The sequence below is a fragment of the Rhodotorula paludigena genome, assembly GCF_050403205.1.
Source record: "Rhodotorula paludigena JCM10292 DNA, Rt_paludigena_JCM10292v1_ctg72, whole genome shotgun sequence".
NCBI classification, from domain to species: domain Eukaryota; kingdom Fungi; phylum Basidiomycota; class Microbotryomycetes; order Sporidiobolales; family Sporidiobolaceae; genus Rhodotorula; species Rhodotorula paludigena.
In genome coordinates, this window is record NW_027481386.1 from 1 (window position 1) to 15,949 (window position 15,949).

General features: G+C 62.8%; 4 protein-coding genes across 4 annotated transcripts; 3 read left to right on the top strand and 1 right to left on the bottom strand.

The window, feature by feature from the left end:
- Positions 1 to 932: 932 nt before the first annotated feature.
- Positions 933 to 4,065, top strand: JCM10292_002828 (uncharacterized protein; the record flags this gene model as incomplete). Its single annotated transcript, XM_076652313.1, has 11 exons — positions 933 to 1,424; positions 1,485 to 1,564; positions 1,699 to 1,745; positions 1,812 to 1,838; positions 1,892 to 2,040; positions 2,095 to 2,287; positions 2,376 to 2,698; positions 2,754 to 2,831; positions 2,885 to 3,070; positions 3,131 to 3,370; positions 3,448 to 4,065. 11 exons carry the CDS (start codon positions 933 to 935, stop codon positions 4,063 to 4,065), a joined length of 2,433 nt encoding a protein of 810 aa, XP_076502105.1.
- Positions 4,066 to 4,210: 145 nt separating this feature from the next.
- On the bottom strand, positions 4,211 to 6,092 carry MSY1 (tyrosine--tRNA ligase MSY1; the record flags this gene model as incomplete). The annotated part of the gene is made up of 8 exons (XM_076652314.1): positions 4,211 to 4,374; positions 4,434 to 4,646; positions 4,706 to 4,772; positions 4,833 to 4,931; positions 4,984 to 5,323; positions 5,377 to 5,684; positions 5,739 to 5,883; positions 5,941 to 6,092. The coding sequence occupies 8 exons, from the start codon at positions 6,090 to 6,092 to the stop codon at positions 4,211 to 4,213; spliced, it is 1,488 nt and encodes a 495-aa protein (XP_076502106.1).
- Positions 6,093 to 6,469: 377 nt separating this feature from the next.
- JCM10292_002830 (uncharacterized protein) lies at positions 6,470 to 11,772 on the top strand (the record flags this gene model as incomplete). Its single annotated transcript, XM_076652315.1, has 20 exons — positions 6,470 to 6,725; positions 6,781 to 6,884; positions 6,941 to 7,285; positions 7,347 to 7,577; positions 7,633 to 7,710; positions 7,766 to 7,928; positions 7,991 to 8,286; positions 8,342 to 8,444; positions 8,517 to 8,692; positions 8,749 to 8,815; positions 8,869 to 9,143; positions 9,200 to 9,337; positions 9,395 to 9,537; positions 9,600 to 9,694; positions 9,758 to 10,059; positions 10,115 to 10,316; positions 10,372 to 10,580; positions 10,642 to 10,908; positions 10,971 to 11,579; positions 11,638 to 11,772. 20 exons carry the CDS (start codon positions 6,470 to 6,472, stop codon positions 11,770 to 11,772), a joined length of 4,194 nt encoding a protein of 1,397 aa, XP_076502107.1.
- Positions 11,773 to 12,820: 1,048 nt separating this feature from the next.
- JCM10292_002831 (uncharacterized protein) lies at positions 12,821 to 15,704 on the top strand (the record flags this gene model as incomplete). Its single annotated transcript, XM_076652316.1, has 4 exons — positions 12,821 to 12,975; positions 13,040 to 13,416; positions 13,472 to 13,622; positions 13,679 to 15,704. 4 exons carry the CDS (start codon positions 12,821 to 12,823, stop codon positions 15,702 to 15,704), a joined length of 2,709 nt encoding a protein of 902 aa, XP_076502108.1.
- Positions 15,705 to 15,949: the final 245 nt, after the last annotated feature.

Consider the following 15,949-nt stretch of genomic DNA (forward strand, 5'->3'; position numbering starts at 1 on the left):
TTTGTGCTCACTCGCTGCTGTGTCATAGGCCCCAAGCACTACGAGTGCACCAAGACGCCCTGGGGAATCTCGAAGTGCCTCAAGAAAGGCGGTGGTGGACACCCGCCGCCTCCTGTTCACTCGCCGGCTCCCCACCCCCCGCCCCCGGAACACCACTGAAGTCACGCACTCGCTCAAAGGTCTGCTCAATTACGCTTCCCTCACGTGAGGTCCTGCACGGCAGCACGCGCTGACGCCGAACCCGCTTGTGCAGTCCTTCCGTTTGACCTTCTCAGTCTGTGTATTACCGCTATCTCAGTCGCCTAGGGTCCAGGTACGCGTGCCCCACTCACAACGTGCCGATCGTGTCTGATTGGTGAGCTCGAGCTCGCAGTTGAACACTCGAACACTTGTCAAGTCTTTTCCGTTTATCCTTACCTGCTCAAAGTGCCTTCGCTTGTTTGCCTTCCTCCGTACCTCAAGGTCTCTATCAACGTTCTGTAGCTCTGCCTCTTGGCCCCATTGCCAATCGAGGCTCCACCGTCTCTCGTGCCAGCAAGTTCAGACGGATCAGCGAGAACTCGGCGAGAACAGCATCGTCTTGCGGCTGTCGACGACGAGATGGATGCACGCGATGAAATCCCATGGCGCCACGGTAGCCTCATGGTCACTCCAGTTTGCTGCTATCGAGTGCTGATTTCGGCTCGACGGGGAAGAGGGGCCACTACTCTGCCTTGTCAACGTCGCTGCACTCGCCTTGAGCACGCCCTTAGCTGCAGCGAGCCTGCTACAGGGTGGACACAGGCTGCAGTAGTGCCTCACGAGCCTGGCCGCGCCTCGCTGCTGGTCGTCGTCCTCCAGCTCCACCCGCCTCATCTCCTCGCTCTCCGTCCACGGCGCATCGAGCCGTGCGGTCTGACGCTTAGCAACCACACGCTCTGCAAATAGCCAGCATGGACCCACGGCAGCGCCTCGCGCTCGGCGACTCGGACGACGAGCGCCCGTTCCAGGCCGCCGGCGTCGTCGCCGCCAACAAGGTCCAGCGCTTCGAAGGGCTCAACCGCAAGTCCAAGCTCGAGCGCGAGAAGGAGCTCGAGGCCGAGCGGCAGCGCAAGGAGGCCGAGGAGGCCGCGCAGGCGTACCGCGACTTTGTCGAGGCGTTCGGCGGCGACGAGGAGACGGGCCCGTCGCAGGGAGCGCGGCCGCGCGTCGGAGGAGCAGTGAAGACTGCGGGCAAGGGCTTCGTGCGCGCAGGCGGCGAGGAACGGTACAACCCGCTGGCGGATCGCCCTCCTCCTCCGCCGTCAGCCGCACCGGGTCCTTCGGCGGCGGGTCCTTCAGCGCCGCCCACTGGCCCGAAAGTACCGACAGGACCCAGGGCACTGGCTCAGCCGAAGTATGCGAACCGGCCGACTGCCGCAAACCTGATGGGCGACGACGGCGAGGTACGCACTCCCTTCCGCGTTTCTAGCCGCGAATGAGCCGGCTGACCCTCGTCGAAACAGCCGCAAGAGCCAGTCAAGCCCACTGGTCCGCCCGGGCGCAAGAAGCGCGAAGGCGACAACTTTCTCGAGCAGCTCAAGAGGTTCCTCGCTTTTCCTCCTGCCGCCGTCTGAGCCTTGCTCAACGAGGCGTGCTCCGACCCCTCCACGAGCCTTGCGTATTGACTGTGCATCCCACATCGCTTCGCTCGAACTTCGTCTGGATCCGACTTTCCAGGGATCAAGCTGCGCGAGAAGAGCGCCTCAAGCAACAAGCCGGGCGAGGTGCGCTCCACGTCGGTGTGATCCTTGTCGCAAGCGCGGACTGAGACATTGTCTGACACCTTGCAGTCGGCGCTTCCGTGACCGCACTTGCCGGTGCGTTGCCTACTCTTCCTCATCAAAAGCCTTGCTCACCTTTTGCCATGCAGCTCGCGAGCATGCGCCAGTCGTCACCGGCTCGTACGACATGGGCGACCCGCTCACGACAAATTTGCACGTTGGAGGTCTGCCGAGCAACGTGACCGAAGATGCGTTTGGAAAGATGTTCGCTCGCTTCGGACCGATCGGCAGTCTCAAGGTGCCCAGCTGCGCCCCGGCTCTTGTCGACATCTGCTGACGTTTGCACTGGCAGATTATGTGGCCGCGTCTCGACTCGGGCAATCTCGCCACGACGGGCGGGCGCAAGCTCGGCGGCTTCGTTGCGTACCTTCGCCGGCCGGATGCGGAGCGCGCTGCAAAGGAAATGGACGGCGCAGAGTGGGGCGACAACACGCTTAAGATTGGCTGGGGCAAGGCAGTACCGCTACCCGCGACTGCGCTGTACGGTGCGTGCGGACCACTGTAGCTCTCGAAGGGTCGCAGGCTTACGTGCCTCCTCCGTCTCGCGTGTACGTTTTCGGTCCACTCACACAGAACCCGAGCCCGACGTCAGCTACCATCGCGATCGCGAGCGCACGCTCTCCACCTACGCGCGAGGCACCCGGTCCCGCTCGCGGTCCCGGTCCCGGTCCCGCTCTCCCGACGACCCGGTCGAGTTCCTGCGCTCGAAGCGGCGCAAGCGCGCCGATGCCGGCTCGTCGCGCGCGCGTGTTTGGCCCGAGCTTGAGGACGGCGCGGAGGAGAACTTGCTGGCGACGGTGGCGAAGAAGGTGCGCGAGAACGGGAGGGCCTTCGAGGAGGTGCTGCGGGAGAAGGAGAAGGACAGCCCGAGGTTCGCCTTCTTGCGGGATGACAAGGCACGCGTTTTGTAAACTGAGAGACGGAGACTATACTGATGCGATACTCGCGCAGCTGCCGAGCTACCACTACTTCCGCATGCTCGTTGACCCGGAGTACGAGCCGCCGCAAGTCGCGCACTTCGACGACGAGGTACTTTCTCCCGCCCACGTACACTTGCGCCGAGCTGACGAGCGTCGCTGCAGGGTAACGCCGATATCTACTCGTCGGACAGCTCGGAAGACTCGGAGGGCGAACGGGTCGGCAAGGGCAAGCTCGGCAAGCTGGCGCAGAAGCGCTTCGAGTGCATGCTCCGTGGGCTCGACAGCAAGCGCGAACGGATAGCGCGCGGCATGGCGTTTGCCCTTGAGCACGCCGACTGCGCGTCCTACGTGCGTCCACCTCTTTCCTCTCGTCGCCTTCGGTCGGGCTCACGAGCGTAACCCGAGCAGATCGCCGACATTCTCGTCTGTTCGCTGACGATTGACACGACACCCGTCCCGCGCAAACTCGCGCGGCTGCACCTCGTTTCGGACATCCTGCACAACGCGGCCGCGAGCGTGCCCAATGCGTGGACCTACCGCTCTGTCTTTGAGGCGAAGCTGCCCGCCGTCTTCGACCACCTAGGCGACATCTACCTCAGCTTCCCCGGGCGGCTCAAGGCGGAGCAGTTCCGCGGGTTGATCGAGAAGGTGCGTCGCGCCCTCTTTCTAGCACTTTCGCCGCGATCTCGCGGTCATTTGCTGACATGTCTGCGCTGTGCACCCAGGTCATCGACGTCTGGGCCAACGACTGGATGCTCTTCGAACCATCCGTCATCGAAGACTTCAAACGTCGCCTCGCCGGCCTCGACGTCGTCGACGAGACTTCGTCTTCCGCTTCGGCCGCCGCTGCCGACTCGGCCGCAATGGACGCCGAGATTCTTGCCTTCGCCGAGTCTCTCCCGCCAGAGGTGGCAGCCGCGCTGAACGCGCCAATCCCGCCGCAAGCGCACGAGCAGGAGACCGCTCCAGGCGCAGGCGGAGGGTTCAAGTCGAGCTTTAAAGCGGCCGCCTTCGCGCCTGCCGAGCCGGACGCGGCAACGGTGGACGAGGCAGAGGATGTCGACGGCGAGGCAGTTGCGATGCAGGCAGACGACGATGTCGATGGCGCACCCGTCGACGACGATGTCGATGGCGCACCGGTCGCGGACGATGTTGACGGCGCAGCGATAGTCGCGGAGGAGGACATCGACGGTGCACCCGTGGCGACAGCAGAAGACGACGTCGATGGCGAGCCAGCGCCGGGCGCGATGAAGGAGAAGAAGCAGACTGAGACGGTCGTGCTGGCGGATGACGGCGACGACGGAGATGCGATGGACATGAGCGATGACGATATCTTCCGGTAGTCTCTATTACCGCGCCAACAGTCTTCTTGCTCGTCAAATTTTAACGAGAGATGCGAGATGGGAGAGCTGAAAGAGAGGAGCGAGAGATGCGAAGTCTAGTTTACGTCGTCTACAACAACACAGTGGTGACTTCGAGCGACCGTTTCTACTCCACCAAGACAGCCTTGTGGACCGACTTGCCCGCCTTGAGCACGAGCATCCTCCCGTCGAGCAGGTCGGACTCGGTGATCATGCGCATGTGGCTTTTGGGCGGGACGCGCACATTGTTGACTTGGATCGTTCCCGCTTCGATCGCTTTGCGCGCTTGTGCTGCAAGCAGGACAGCGAGTCAGCGCAGTAGCTTGACGTTTGTCAGCAGAAGTGCTCACTCTTTGAAGCGAGAAGACCGCTCGCAAGCACGACCTTTTCGAGCGACTGGCCAAGGTGCGCTGCCTTGGGCAAGCGGACGAGGAGAGACGGGAGCGGCACGGCGGACGAGGGAGAGCCGTCGAGGGCGGCGATAGTCTCGGGCTTTAGCGACGAAGTCAGGTCGGAGCCGTAGAAGACGTCGGTCGCGGCAAGGGCTTGACCGAGACCCTCGGCTGTGGTTACGCAGCGTCAGACCACAGCGTTCACAGTGGGCATAAGAGTGCATACGGACCACCATGGATGAGCTCCGTGGCTTCGGAGGCAAGCACCTTTTGCGCGAGACGGTTCTTGGGCTCAGCCTGTAAGCGGGCAAGGGGTCAGTTGGCAGCCTTGTATGGATTGCTAGCATCAGAGCACACCTTGTGGTCGTGCATGATGGCATCGATCTCGACCACGCGGATGAAAGTGAAGATTTTGAGGTACTTCTCGACCTCCTCGTCGCTTGTTCGCAGGAAGAACTGTGGAGCGGGCGTCAGTTGCGTCAGATCAGGGTAGCCGCGACAGACGTACTTGATAGAGGTCGAAAGGCGAAGTCATAGACGGGTCAAGCCAGATGGCGTTTCCGGCGCTCTTGCCGAACTTGTCTCCGGACGCCGTCGTCAGCAACGGGAACGTCAGCCCGAACGCCGGGTCCTCCTTCGCCTCTTCTGCTGCCGCGCCTGCGTCAATAAAGTTCGCTCGCCGAATCAGGTCGATGCCGCTGACGATGTTGCCGAGCTGGTCGGACCCGCCGAGCTGCATCGTGCACCCGAGGTCGCGGTGCAGCCGCAAGAAGTCGTACGCCTGCAGCAGCTGATAGCTGAACTCGGTGAAGGAGATGCCCGAGGACGAGTCGAGACGCGACTTGACACTGCAGAGGAGATTGTGAGCGAGAGAAGCGGACGGCGGGATCACCGGACGTACCTTTCTCGGGACAGCATCGTCGAGACGCGGGCCATCTTGCCCACCGTGCTCAAAAATTCGAGCAGGCTCATCCCGCCTGTCCAGTCGAGGTTGTTGACCACCTTGACGGACCCGCTGCTCGGCTCTTCTGCCGCATCCGCATCTCTCCGTCGTGTCCGCGCCCGCGCGAATTCAACGCCGCGATCCAAGAACGCCGTCAGCTGCTTTGTGATAGATTCGACGTTGGCTGCGAGCGCTTCTGGAGCCAGGGCGTTGCGTTCTGTCGAGCGGCCGGATGGGTCGCCGATAGCACCGGTTGCGCCGCCAATCTTTGTGCACCGAGATCAGCTTTGCTCGGTCCAAGAGTCGGCGGAGGCACGGACCAAAGCTACTGCAGTATGTCCTTGGAGTCGGAAGTGGAGCAAGCCGACGAGAGCGAGGAGATTGCCGACATGAAGGGAGCGCGCAGACGGGTCGACGCCGAGATAGACGGTCGTCGGCGACTGGACGTGCTTGCGCGCGGCTCGACTGGATACAGTCAGGGCGTCAGTGACTTTCTGGCAGGGTCTGCGGATCTCTACGGACCTGGTCAGTTCGTGCAGCATGCCTCGCTGCTCCAGCTCGTTGACGACGTTCAGGCGACGGGCACTCGCCGCGAAGGAGCGGGCGGAGCGCCTGCACGGTCCCTGTGCATTGTACGAAGAGACTACGCGCCGCAGCAAGTCCCTCGAGAGCATCGCGGGCGGTTCAAGGCGATCCCAGGAAGTCAAGAGATGAAGATTGCAGTCCGCCTGCTTCCCTCGCAAGCACCCAGAAGGCTAGGACGGTGCTCAGACTTGGTCTTGCGTGAGTCTGAGTCCGCTGGAACCGTGCATCTTGCCTTCCAAGCTGATGTCGCTGCGCCGTCCCGCTTCGTCCGCTGAGTGAACCGTTCAGCCGCTCGTTTCGTCCTCGTGCTCGCTCTGTGCTCTATCTTGGACGCGTGCACGCGTGCCTATCGATTACTGGTGCGTTGTATCGCGCGACCTCCTCGGAAGAGCTACTTCGCTCACGTAGTCCCCACAGGTTCGCCCTTCCAGCGACCGACCGCGGCCTCGGGGCGTCCTTTCGCGAGATGGCGGCTCCCCATACACCAACGCGACCGCGATTTGCTGACAGACTTGGTACCGGCACGCTTGGCGAAAAGGCGGCTCCCGGGTCGCTCGGACCCACAAAGTCCCCCAGCCGCCCGACCAAGCTGCTCTCGCCCAAGAGCGCCAACGCTTCGACGGTGTTCTCGCCGGCGCCAGCAACGGGCAAGAAGATCGAGCGAGTGTCGGCCGCACCATCCAGCGGCCTGCCCGTCGACGGCTGGTCCGTTATCGACGGTCGTGCGTCTCACGCTCTTACTCTCGGCTTGGCACGTATTGAGGCAGAAGCACGCAGGGACCGTCATTCTCGATGCTGCTATGCACGTCCGCAAAATGGCGCCGACCTGCAGCTGGCTTCACCAGTTTGAGCACGCGCGATACCTTCACGCCGGTCTGCCGGTGAGCCGCCCTTGATCGCCTGCCCTCGCCGCCGTCCCTGACATTGAGCTCTACAGCAAAGCGCCATCAAGTGGCCCGACTACCCGTACCAGTTCGAGGAGCGCCTCGAGCGGCCGCACTTGCAGGAGATGCACGAATACCTTTCAACTGCTTTGCGCGACCACCTCACGAGGCTCTCGAAGACTTCGCACCCCGGGGTCAAGCGTCCCGAAGCGAGCCTCTGGACCGAGTTTCCCGCGTGCGAGAGCAAGCCCGAGATGGAGGCTGCCTTCCGCCAAGGCTCGGTGCACTTCACCGGCTCGTTGACGACGATTGAGGACCGCCTCATCTTCAAGCTGCAACCGCCTGCTGCCGGCATGGGCTCGGCATTGTATCGCCGCTTTGGCAGCGACCGCTTCTTTGTGCGCCAGTCCGCCGCGCTGCGCTTTAGATCTGACCGTACTGAATGCTTTTGCCCTACAGCGCATAAGCCTCGAAGATAAAGTAGTCAATCGCTCGGCTGCACCGCTCGAAGATACCAGCTCGCCCGCCGACACCCGCTTCCGCCAGCGGATCCGTGACTTCTTCGATCACCCGCTGTGCATTTTCGGGCGACAGTTTCGCCCGTTCTGCTGGAAGGACGGCGCAGCGGTCTTTTGGTGCGAGAGCGGCGAGGGAATCAAAACGATCTCGCTTGTCGAGTTCGCTCAGCGGGTGCGTCATGACTGTATTTCACTCCCTGAAGGGAGCTTACGACTCTTCGTTGCAGTACCTTGAAGTAGAGCTGAACGGCAGCATGAGCGTCGCGAAGTATGCAGCTCGCTTCGAGCTTGGCTTGACCACCACCGTAGGCTCCTTGTCGAGATCTGCTCTGGACCTTCTGCTCATCTTGCTCTTCACAGACACCGACCGTCACTTTCCCGCGCACCCATGTACTGCGCACCCCCGACCTCACGTCCGATACGCTCAAGGTTTCGGTCGCTGCTATGCGCGCAATCTGTGACGAGCTACGGCGCAAGAAGCCTGCACTGGCTGCAGAGTTGTTGCCCGGCTCGTACCTGCCGAGTGAGATCGCACTCCTCCTCTCCATCATGTTTGCAACTCTGACGGCTCAAACCGACGTCAAGGCTGCATTCGCGGTACCGTGCAGCAGTACCCGGCATCCGAGGCGATCGATGATATGGTCTGGCAGCTCGACTACACCACCGTCCGCACCACCGACTCGTTCATCCAGCTGCGACCCTTCGCCGCCGAGCCCTCCAAGCCGGCGCGACCTTTGCTCAAGTTCTCGCTCGAAGCAAAGGACGGCGAGAAGGTGCGGTGGCAGGGCCCGACGGGCGTGGATATGCACTGGGTCGAGGGGGACCCGATAAAGAAGAACGAGGTCGTCATGACGGACGGCTGCTCGCTCATGAGCTTTGGAGTGCGCACAGATACACCCATTGTTCGAGACTGGCGCTGACCGCGAATCTCCGCAGGCCATGAAGATCGTTGCCGACAAGTATGCTTCGTCCCGCCGCGACGCAGAACTACAGTCTGCGATTCCAGCCGTCGCACAGGGCCGCATCGGTCCTGGCAAAGGTGGGTTACCACCCCTCGTTTTTATTTCCTTACCCGCCTCGTGCTGGCGCTGACGCTCCCGCATCGCCGCAGGCGTGTGGGCCGTCGCACCACAGTCACCGTGGACCGAAGCTGGCGAGGTCTGGATCGAAGTCCGCGACTCGCAGTGGAAGTTCAAGGATCGCCAGACGCGCAGCTTCACATTCGAGCTTCACAGCGTGCCATCGGGCGGCAAGGGCGGATCCAAGCTGGGCAAGCAGATGTTCGAGGTGCGCCTGATTCTTCGTCGGGTCACCACACAAGCTTGAGACGCCATACTCGGCAGGTTCTCGCGCATTGCGGCGTCCCGACGTCTGCGTTCCGTAAGATGCTTCGCGACCAGATCAATACGAGTCCGTCCTGTGGGTGGTGAGCGCGACAAGCGAACTAACACTGGGATCCGCAGGTCTCGACGCCTTCTGGAACGGGCCGTCGACGGTGGCTCTGCTCTATTACGTCGAGAAATCGTGCGGGATCCTCGAAGACCGCACGATGAAGGCGCGGCTGGCGCACGATCCGCAGAGCCTCAAACTCGCTGCAACGGGCAGCTCGTCCTCGCTCGACGACGGCGAGGAGACAAAGCCGCAACAGCAGGAGAGCGGCGAGTTTGTGCACGACCGGAGGCTCGACCCGACCTCTGGCGCGCCGAACGTGGTCGCCGAGGTTGTGGTTGAAATGCTGGTGCGCCTAGCCACTGAGCGCTCATGGCGCCTAGACTGACAAGCTTCAACCTTCAGCAAGCTGGCTTCGATCCGCAGGAGAATCCTCACCTCGCCGACAAGCTGCGCATCGTCGCCGAGAACTGGATCTCCAAGCAAACAAACTTCCGAATCGACGACGAGTTCTCGCGTACCGCCTTCGTCATCGCTGACCACGTGCGCGCTCAGCTCTTCTTCTACGAAATGAAAGGGCGACACTGACGCTGCGCACAGCTCGGCGTGCTGGAGGAGGGCGAGTTCTTCTTCCAGGTCTCGGAGAAGATGCCGGCCCCTTCGGGTCAGGGCTACGTCGGCAACGTGCTCGGGCCGACACTTTTGAGCCGCTCGCCCGCTGTACAGCCCTGCGACGTCCAGCGGTACGTATCAGCCGCGCCAGGTCCCTGCCGGAGAAACGAACTTGACAATTCCTCGTGACCAGCGCGACGGGCGTCTTCCGACCAGAATATGCGAGCTATTGGGACGTTATTATCGTCTCGAGCAAGGGAGACAGGTCGTTGTGCTCGATTCTCTCGGGTGCGTGCGGGCATTCGCCAGGGAATCTTCCTTTGCTGACTCACACTGTATTCCGGCGTCAAGGTGGCGACTACGATGGCGACAAGCTCCTGTTCATGACGCATCCGGCATTCGTTACCCCGTTCAACCCGGCGAAGGCCGATCCTGCCTATGCTGATCCGCCGTTCCGAGACTCCGACTGGTTCGAAGTGGACCGCCGCAAGGTGTCGGACCATGTCCGACCGCTCGTGGGTACCGACAATAGTAGTGCGCTTGCGCAAGTCTTCATGGAGGGGCTGTGGGCCGGCACTCAGTACGGCATGCTTTCAACCGCTCACACGACACTCGCCTACGAGCGCGGCATCCAAGACCCGCTTACGTCTGAGGTCCGTCTTCCACTCTCTTCCAAGCGTCGATCGCACTGACCGTAGGCTCGCGCAGGCCGGACACCTCTTCTGCCGCGCGCTCGACGGGCGCAAGCAAGGCCTCTCTTTCTCGGCGGAGCAGTGGCGCCGCGTTAAGGCGAAATTCTTCAAGCCCTTTCCCCATCGCCCTGAATGGACGTTCTGCGAGGACGGCAGGAAGCCTCCCGAAGCGGCGAAGTTTGCGGCGCGGCCGACAAGCCTGGGGGCGCATCCTCTCGGCGCGTCCTGATTACCTCGCCAGACGGGCCAACCCTGACTCATCGGTCCATGCAGACGAGCTTGTCAAAGAGGGGCGAAGCGCTCTCAAAGAGGCCAAGAGGCAGCACATTGCTTGGGCGGAAGAGCGCAGATTCGCCATCGACGAGGACGTTGCACACGAATGGCGTACCGCATGGCTCGCCGGACTGGCCGAGCGCGAGAAGAGCTCGTCCGCACCTTCGGGTCACTTTGAGGATCTCTGCTTGATCCTCGACCATGTTCGGGTGCGCCCGCGTCACCTTCATGATCAAGATGCTGCTGCTCATCGACATCTTCCTGGCACAGACCGTCTTCGCCGAGTACAAGGAGCTCTTCCGCAGTTGGGGCCACGAACGCGAGCGCAAGAAGACCGCCGCTCTGTACGCGGCCGCGCCCGGCTCACCGACTAAGTCGCCTTCCAAGAAGGGCTGGAGCGGGTCGTCACCCGACCACAAGCTCGCGCTGCTGCAGCTGTCGAAGCGCTTTTGGTCGATCAACGATCGCGGGTCCAGGTGCTTCCGGTCGCAGAAATTGCAAGGTCCGGATGGCGAGAGGGCTGTGCGCGCTCTGCTCGTGAGCGTAGTTCTCCCTGCTTCATCAGGCTCCGCTGCTCAGAAACCTTTCCCCCCCGTCAGGCTTCATGTGCCTACCTCGAACCGCTCGAACCGACACCGCCGCCTCCCTCTCTCGACTCCAAACCTTTTCTCACTCGTCTGCAGGCTGCCGCAACGGATCTCTCGATCGCATCATCCGAGACGGTCTCCATCGTCACCTCGCCTTCGAAAGTACCGCTGCGCAAAACGGCCGCGCTTGTCCTGACAACGCCGGCGGGCGCTGACGAGGAGATGGTGGACGAGGAATCATTCGGCGATGGCGACTTTGCCTGGTCGCAAGTTCCGGACGACCTCACGCAGACCGCCATCACCTCACTTGCCTCTACCACGTCTTCCTCGCAGGCGCGCACGGCCACCGTCATCTCGTCTTCGCATCCGTCTGCGGTCAGCGGCCCCGCTTCGCCCTCTCGTCCACCTTTGACCACCTCACTTTCGCACACAACCTACAACTCCGCGCCATACCGCAACCGTACCTTCTCCGAGCTCGCACGCACTTCAGCAGTGCGCTTCTGTTTTGACATGGCGCATCGCGATGTGCTCGCGCTTAAGGCGGACGGGCACACGCGGCGCTTGCATGGGGACCACCCGGGTGCGAGCGGTATACAGGCGCCCAAGATTGCGCCACACATGGTGCGTCGTTGCATCTGCTCTGATGGGAAGCGCTGATTCTCAGCTTGCTCGTTTGCAGCTCGACGTGATGCAGGTGTCGAAACGCTGCGCGGGCCTGACGACAGTGCGCGCTAAGGTGCGCCCGCGCACCTTACTACCAGTCCCGAGCGAGGTCGTTTGCGGTTCACCGGCAAAGAAGCCACGGCGCCTTTGAGCGCCTTGTCTCGCTGGTCAACCGCAACCTTCTCAACCCTCGTTCGCCTTCTTTCGCGTTTCTTCTTCCGGGTCTTCTTGCCTCAACTACCCCAGCGCCTTTTTTTTGTCTTCGGTACACGCGCTGGCCGGTCCACCGCTAGGAGCGGTCTGTTGGATACTCGTATTCCGCGTCTACTTGTTTCGAACGGACCCCAATCCTGCTCTCTTTTCGCCAGTAGACTTTCGTAGCAGTCAGAAATAGATCTCAATGTCACTAAAATCTGTTCGCATAACGAGACCGACGAGCAGCTCCGCTCTTCCCCTCGGCAAGCAGGGGGCGGTGCCAGTCTTTCCGAAGAGTGCAGGCGGCCGTCAGGCATCGTTGCGACCTTGCACAAAGCTTCATCGACCCGACGCTCTCGCGCCTGCACCGCTCGTGCGTGCTGCGGGCGCTCGATCATCCACGTTTCGGCGCCGACAGTTGCCTATCGCCACCTCGCTTCGATCCCGCTGCTCGGGCGGAGTCTTGCGACCGCGCACTGCGCCAGAAAAAGCCTTCAGCGCCTATCCCTCCGACCAAGTCGCGCTCGGCGGGCTTTGCTGCACCGACTCGGCCACTGCGCCATTCGTGTCCTCGCTCGTCCCCTCGCTACTCTCAGAACGGGCCCGAAGCGGCGGATCCACGGTCTGAAAGGTACGCACTGTCGAGATCGACTCAACCCACGGCCGATCGGGCGATATCGTCGCAAGTCGCGCTGTCGTGCTCAAAGCCTCTGACGTCTCGCTTCTCGCAGTTCCGCGCTCCGGACCGGCGTGGATCGACACCGCACGTAGCAGAAGTACTGCACCGCGCTGCGCCGCGTCCTCGAGCTGAAGAGGCGCTTTGAGGCCGGCTGCTCTCCTTCCGGGACCTGCCGGGTTGACCTTCGTGCGTTCAAGTTCGCTGCCATCCTCTTGACCTGCGTGCACGGCACAGAAGCGTCTTCGATTCCCTGTTAGAACTCCATGCTGACCAGCGGAACGGTTCCCGCAGGCCTGAACGCTCTCACACCTCCCTCTGCACCGCCATGCCGCAATCCGGCCACCATGAGCCGCTCGAGATTCACCTCGAGTCAAACGACCTCGTGCTGCGAGGCTTCACGGGCGACGAGTATGAGCCGGCCACGCTCAACGGCGAGCTCGTGCTCAACCTCGTGCACGCAACGGATCTCAAGGAGGTCGCGTGAGTGCTTGTACCCGCAGCAATGTCAACCTCGTACCGTTCGCTGACATTGGCTCTTCCACAGGCTTGTCTTTACGGGTGTCGCCAAGGTGACTTGGCGCGACTCTTCGACGCACCACCACGACCACCCTCTGTTCTTCCACGACTTCAACTTCCTGAACCCCTCCTCGCACACGAACCGCATCGACGCCAAGAAGGAGCATCATCACGTTCACACGCTCAAGGCCGGCCGTCACGTGTTTCCCTTCTCGCTCACCGTGCCCGGGTCGCTTCCGGCCAGTCTGCGGACATACTCGGGCACGGGCGTGATCGAATACAAGCTCAAGGCAATCGCACAGCGGCCTGGTTTCGCCAACACCGACTGGAAGGCGCGTAAGATTGTGCGCATCTCGAGGAGCTTTGGCGCGGATGCGGTCGAGTTCAACCAGACGCTCGAAATCGGTGCGGCTCTTCCGTCCGTCCCGCTTCGCTCCCGACGCTGACAGGTCCTTCGCAGAGAACACCTGGCCTGGCAAGGTCATGTACTCTTTCACGCTCCCGCACAAGGCTTTCGCCGCCGGCGACACGATCCCCGTCGCAGTCAAGTTCTCACCGCTTGCGAAGGGCGTCCGCATCGTCTCGCTCATAACGACGATCCGAGAGCACACGTGCGTTCCTGTCCTGGTCGATTTTATCACCGGAGCTCAAGCCAGTTGATCCGCAGAACCGTCTATTCGAAGAATTCGTCGCATTCGGAAGCGCGCGACGCGACGGTCGTCAAGTACAATTTTGTCGAGGACGGCTCGCACGGCCCTTCCTCCGGTACACATACGCCGGCTGCCAGGATCGAGTCGTCTGCCTCGCTCTCGTCAATGGGTCTTGCCTCGGGCGCGCAGACGCCAAGCACGCCGGGCTTCAACTCGCCCTATCACGGTGGTGCGAGGACGCCTGCTACCGACCGTAGTGGAGCCAGCGGCTACCCTTTTCCGCGCAACGGCGGGGCGAACGGTCGAAGGGCACGGTTCCAGCTCGGCGCGGAGGAAGAGGAGGAAGAGGAGGACCACTCGGCGTCAGGGCAGCCTGCCGACGCATTGGCAGAGGACGATGGGCAGGACACCGAGGTCGACGTGGTCGTTGACGTCCAGGTCCCTATCTGGACTGCACCGTCGCACACGGTGCATCCCGTCTTCGTGAACCACAAGATCAAGTGGAGCGCGTTCATCAAGAACCCGGACGGCCACGTCTCTGAGCTCCGCTGCGCCCTTCCGATCCACATCCTCTCGTCATGTCTGCAGGAAGAGGCGCGACTCGCCTCGGCCGGCTCGCGAAACCTGCTGTTCGGCGCGTCGGGCGCGCTCGCCCACTCCGACGTTCCGCAGGTCGACTTGCCGTCGTACCAGGACCATGTCATGGACCGCGTCGCCAACGCCGAGACGGCCGGGCAGTACGCAGGCCGCGCAAATTTCGCGCCGACGCCGTGGAGCACGCGCGTGACGCCGACGGGCACCCCCGGCATCTCGCCTCCTGCGTCGCGCCCGCCTTCGCGCCCACCCTCTCCCGACCGCCGCAGCTCGCACCATGGCAGCTTCGGCGGATTCGGCGGATTCCATGCGCTCTCGTCGCTCAACAATAGCGCCTCGCGCCGCAGTTCGGGCGCAGCGACTCCGGCTACCTCATCGCCTCCGCCTGAACGGGTCGAGAATCCCGAGGACCACCGCAACTGGTTCGACTCGGAGCTTCTCGGCACACTCAATGTCGACAGCAGCCACGCCTCGCCGACGCACTCGGCACCCGCATCTCGCCCCGGCAGTCGCAGTAACTCGCGCCCGTCATCGCGGCCAGGCTCGCGGGCGCCCAGTCCCGAGCGCGAACATCACGCGCCGTCCTCGTCCATTCCGATCTCGTCGGCGCCGACCACGCCTGCCGCAGTCTCTGCAGCTCAAGCAGCCGACGAGCGCCCTTCACTTTCGCGCTCGCACACCTCGGGCAGCTTCTTCAACTTCCACGTTCCGAAACCGCTGCGACCGCTCACGGCATTCTCGCGCAACAACTCGTCGAGCAACCTGCGCGATGCGCTGCACATGAGCGGACATTCGTCCGACTCGCGGCGAGGCGGTTCGCACACGCCGGGCCCGCACCCGCACGACGACCACTCGGCCATGCCGAACCCGTCTGCGCTGTCAAACGCGCTCGCTGCGCATGCAGCGCGCACGGGCCCGTCGGGGCAGGTCCCTCGCCCAGCACTCGCGATCGACACGCCGCCAAACGCGGTGCACACGCACCCGCTCATGTCGAACGCGCACCCTCCGCAGCAGCATTCGGCCGGCGCGTCGCCTATCTCGGCGTCGCCCGCACAGCCGAGCCCGCTGCTGAGTCCGACGCAACCGGGCGGTTTCACGCAGTACTTTGGCAGCAGTGGGACGCACACGCCGTTGCTCTCGCCGCCTTCCGGCGGGCCGCAGACGAATCCGCTTGCGGCCGCCGGCGCGGCACAGCAGCAGTCGGTCGACTTCCTGAGCCAGGTCCCGTCGTACGACGTTGCTGCGCGCGGCTTCCTCGGCGGCGGCATCACGCCGCTCAGCTTCGGCCCGCCTGGCTACGAGGATGTGTGCCCGAGCCCAGGCGGGACACGCCTCGTCCGCAAGTCGTCTGCAGCGCAGCGCGAGAACGCTGGCGGGGCGGGCGCGCACCCGCCTCAGGACGAGGGCGCCGTTGTACACGACTTTGCCGGGCCGTCGTCGCCAGCCTAAACTTTCCTCGCTTCTCTCCTGATACCTCTCCTCGCAACTCATAGACTCGTTCACGCCCCATAGACATATCCACCGTTTCGTTCTGTCCTTGTATTCCTCCGTCATTGTCCGTCATCGTTTGCCCCGATGCCCCCTCTTTCGCGGGAGCCGTATTTCTCTCGCCTCTCCTCCCATAGACTGACCCCCTCATTCGCCATTGCGTAATTGCTGCCTCTTCACTGCACGCGCTCTGTCTGATCTGCTGC